The sequence below is a fragment of the Henckelia pumila genome, unplaced genomic scaffold, assembly GCF_033568475.1.
Source record: "Henckelia pumila isolate YLH828 unplaced genomic scaffold, ASM3356847v2 CTG_525:::fragment_3, whole genome shotgun sequence".
NCBI lineage: Eukaryota > Viridiplantae > Streptophyta > Magnoliopsida > Lamiales > Gesneriaceae > Henckelia > Henckelia pumila.
The window spans coordinates 4,998,345-5,002,208 of record NW_027331857.1 but is presented as its reverse complement, the minus strand read 5'-3'; the positions used below and the strand labels follow the sequence as shown (position 1 = coordinate 5,002,208).

The 3,864-nt window shown below is 33.7% G+C and overlaps 1 protein-coding gene across 4 annotated transcripts; it reads right to left on the bottom strand.

Annotated features, from left to right (window-relative positions):
- Nucleotides 1-1,229: 1,229 nt before the first annotated feature.
- LOC140873205 (1,4-dihydroxy-2-naphthoyl-CoA thioesterase 1-like) lies at nt 1,230-3,215 on the bottom strand. 4 transcript variants are annotated; one of them, XM_073276238.1, is made up of 5 exons: nt 3,018-3,215; nt 2,693-2,757; nt 2,207-2,476; nt 1,753-1,944; nt 1,230-1,545 (listed from the first exon to the last, which is right to left on the bottom strand). In XM_073276238.1, exons 3-5 carry the CDS (start codon nt 2,342-2,344, stop codon nt 1,393-1,395), a joined length of 483 nt encoding a protein of 160 aa, XP_073132339.1. In that variant the 5' UTR covers nt 2,345-2,476; nt 2,693-2,757; nt 3,018-3,215; the 3' UTR covers nt 1,230-1,392. The 4 variants fall into 4 exon arrangements, with proteins under 4 accessions (XP_073132339.1, XP_073132340.1, XP_073132338.1 ...); XM_073276239.1 differs by lacking the exon at nt 2,693-2,757 and having other exon boundaries at nt 2,207-2,406; XM_073276237.1 differs by lacking the exon at nt 2,693-2,757 and having other exon boundaries at nt 2,207-2,474; nt 3,015-3,214.
- Between the last annotated feature and the right edge of the window lie 649 nt (nt 3,216-3,864).

The following is a 3,864-nucleotide window of genomic DNA, read 5'->3' as shown; positions in this document are numbered from 1 at the left end:
TAAGTGCACTCTGGGTAAACCTCCGGACTAACGCAATAGCCTGCAAACTACGCTACATAATAGCCTGCAAACTACGCTAGTCAAGTAAACCACACTGAGCAAACCCTATATGCTAGTCCAAGAGTTCAACTCCTCCACCAACTTGGACACCCCTTGAAAGCTCGGGTCAACTTTTTTTTTTTTTTTAATAAAGATAATGAGTGTATTCATTATCAACTTTTAAATACTTTAAATAACTTTTTAAAAGTGATGGACTTTTGTTATACGCTTGTCGACTTTTTTGGAAGATTTTTTGTAGTCTTATGTATACTTTTTTCATATATTTTTCTTGATTTTTTATGCCTAACATTTTTTATATAAAATTTTTATTGTAAATTTTTAAGTTTATAATTTTTTTTAATAATTTCCAAAAATAATTAATCAACCACTGATTTAAATTCATAATTTTTGTCATGTCAATTCCAAATATATAGTGAGTAATATTTGTTCATTAATATATAATAACACTTTTATCAATAATCAATACTAGATAAATAATTTTTTAAAAAAATTGTAGATAAATGATCAATCAAAATATCGAAAAATTATGATATTTAAATTTTAGTAGTCGTTTATTGAAAAAACTCTAATCAACGAATACAAATCCGTGAGACATGACAACACACGTCATCTCCACAATGATTAATAATTATTAAAAATAATCAATTCAACTACAAATTACATCAATGCGAATAATTGCATGCGTCAATGGCTAGTATTCAATGCATCAACGAGAGTAATACACTACGTACAACCTTCAAAAAAAATAAAGACACTATGTACATGAATTTAATTTCACAAATGTCTTATTACTATAGGTTTTCGAGGCTTTTGTTTAGTAAAAGGTTTCAGAGGTAGTTCTGAAGCTTCGATGCTACCCATGGTAGCGTGGAGGATTTTGATTGGCCCAAATCAGTGAGCCTCACATAAAAGCGTGTGGGGCCCATTGATTTGGGTCAATCATGGAGGGTCATGTTGCCCGTGGGGTACTACCCCATAAGCAGCATATACAAAACCAAGGAAAATTTCATCCTACCCCATGAGTTTTATCCCATGTGATAGGTGGAAGCACATAATTGATCAAATTATGCAGGCCCCACATGATTAATATGGGCCCCTCATGATTAGAACTCATGGGGTAGGATCGAAACATCCCAAAACCAGGTAGTTCTCTAGTTGCATTGTGTAAATACTCAACCCACAACATATTTCATAGCCTACATTTAGTAAGATTTTGAATATTTGGGTGATTTGGTTACATATATATGCAAAAATTGATTGGATTTCAATTATTCCACAACTGGATACGATTACATTCGACAATTGGCAGTACAAATACAAGCAACATAAGGCTCACAATTTGGCGAATCTTTTGAGATTTTCAGCAGCAACTGTGGCGGATTCCGGCACCGGTAAGTTACAAAGAAGAGTAACTCTTGATGATGCTATCAATGTTTTAACTTCAGTCTTGGAAGGATCACATTTCCACAAGTTAACCTCCCATACCTGCTCAAAAATACCTCCATAGCTTAGTTACATACATTTATTTACATAACAAATTGTTCTAAGACGCCCACGTATGTACATGTACTCTACCGCGTGACTCTTTGATCAGTGAGATCAAAGGCACAAGATCTCAACAATACTGCTTGGTACCCGAAAGCAAATCTTGACTTAGGTGAAACACAATACCAACAAGAAAGGGGAGTCTACCTGAATGGTTTTACCAACATTCACTGGAGCAGCCTCAGCAATGACAAAGTCGCCTAAGTTTGCGCTTTTTAAATGATTGATGCTAAGATGAAGACCTGCTACTCTTTGAAGTCCCGAGGCGACGTGAGCTCCCATGCTAGCCAGTGACTCTGCTATCAAAGCAGACACCCCTCCATGAAGCACCTTGAATGGCTGCATACCCACATCCCAAATTCTCAATCACAATTCTCAGTTCACCAATCATGTACTTAATGTCATATAAATCAGGGACTACGCCATCTATTACTACATATTACAAAAAAAAAAAAGCATCTTAGATCAGCCATCTCTAGCTTCTTGGCGTGCCATTTTCTGAATTTACAAGAAGACATTTAACTAATGAAGAACAGTCCATTCGAACTTATACTGTCCGCACACTGCTGACTTAAAAAAGACCAAAGCGTAGGATTATCACCTGACAACATTTCGAGTTGATCCGAAGATGGCCTGAGACTTTTTTAGCTGAAATTTCGTCAAGCTCGAAGCCGATTGTATGTAGTGCCATATCCAGAACCTCTGTCTTTGACGACCCCGGTGGCTTAGGCGACTCCATTATATAATTCCTAGACTCTTGATGAATTCTCTTCTTGGCAGGGAGGAATGACTTCTCTCGCTCTTTACCAAGTTAGATCAATCGGTATTCAGTTTCCCACATATATATAATATTATTGAGGTGTGAATTTCTCTGAGATTAAGTGACACGAAAACTTTGTCAAAGTAGGCAACTCGATGAAAATAAAAAAAAAAAAGAATCGAGGTTTGAATTCAATATCATATACAACAGCCAATTTCAATACAACTAAATTTTGCATAGCAACCAGTAAAATTAGGCGGCCAGGTAGTTGGAGAGAAATATATTAAAGATTCCCATTTCCCATTTTGTCAAAACTCTGAAATATACCCATTTGGGAAGAAATCCTTCATCTGATACTTAAAGGCTTCGTTCTATGTCGAGTCTACTGTATCCTATATATATCGGGAACAGATGGATCAGATCCAGACCCAACAACAATGATTTTAGTAATAAAACTTCAATTGGCGAATCAAGAAAGGAAATTTGAACAATCCAGTTGACTAGAAATCCCAAAGCGTCAGAAATTCATCACCCAAATCCAAATCCCAGATCAAATTGTATTGGAAGAGTTGCGATTCAGATACAGTAGGAGTAAGAGTCAAATCAAAGCTCGCCAATGAAGAACTAAAAATGAACAGAAAAGTGAAACCACCTGGCTAGATAAGGCAAACGAAGCTGCGAGAAATCAATCAGAGGCTCCGGGCGGGCATGGCTAGAAGAAAAACTTCAGAGGGGACGGAATCTACTGGTCTCCATTGCACAAAAATTGATCTTTGAGAAGAAGAAAGGATGTTGCAGGCCATTGAATGGAATAGTGGTTGTAGAATTTGTACTTTACAGCTTTGAAAAGTTTGTGTGAATGGCCCACAATTTTTGTTGAAAAATGAATACAATTTGCCATGTTTATCATGTGTATCGCAGCATCAACTCATAATATTATGTTAGCATGTTCAACAATAACAATTAGAAAGTTGTTAGAATTAGAACGTTGTTAGCGTGAAGTTGATAATTCGATCGTATTGATAATTTCATTGTATGTTATAGTGGTGCGGTGATTTTTTTAGTAATAATATTGAAATATTATTTTTTAAAATTTTATTTAACTAATTTTTTAAAAACATAATAATAACAAATTTAAAATACACACAATTAAAATTTATAATTACACATAATTTTAAAAACATAACAAAATTATACAAAAAAACACAAATAAAAAAAGACACATAAAAATCATTTTATGTTTTATAAAAAAAATATACATAAATAAAAAAGATACATAAAATCACACATAATTTTATATTATTTATTATTAATTTTTATTTTACAATTTTTTTTAATTTTTTAAATAAAAATATCAATTTTAAAAATTAAAATAATGGTTGAGATCATCTGACAATTGATTTTAAGGGTTAGATCATCTCAACCCTTTTTTATTTTATTTTTTTAAAAAATAAAAATATAAGTGGATTTCACGGTGCGAAGGATCTCCGCGCGAAGCC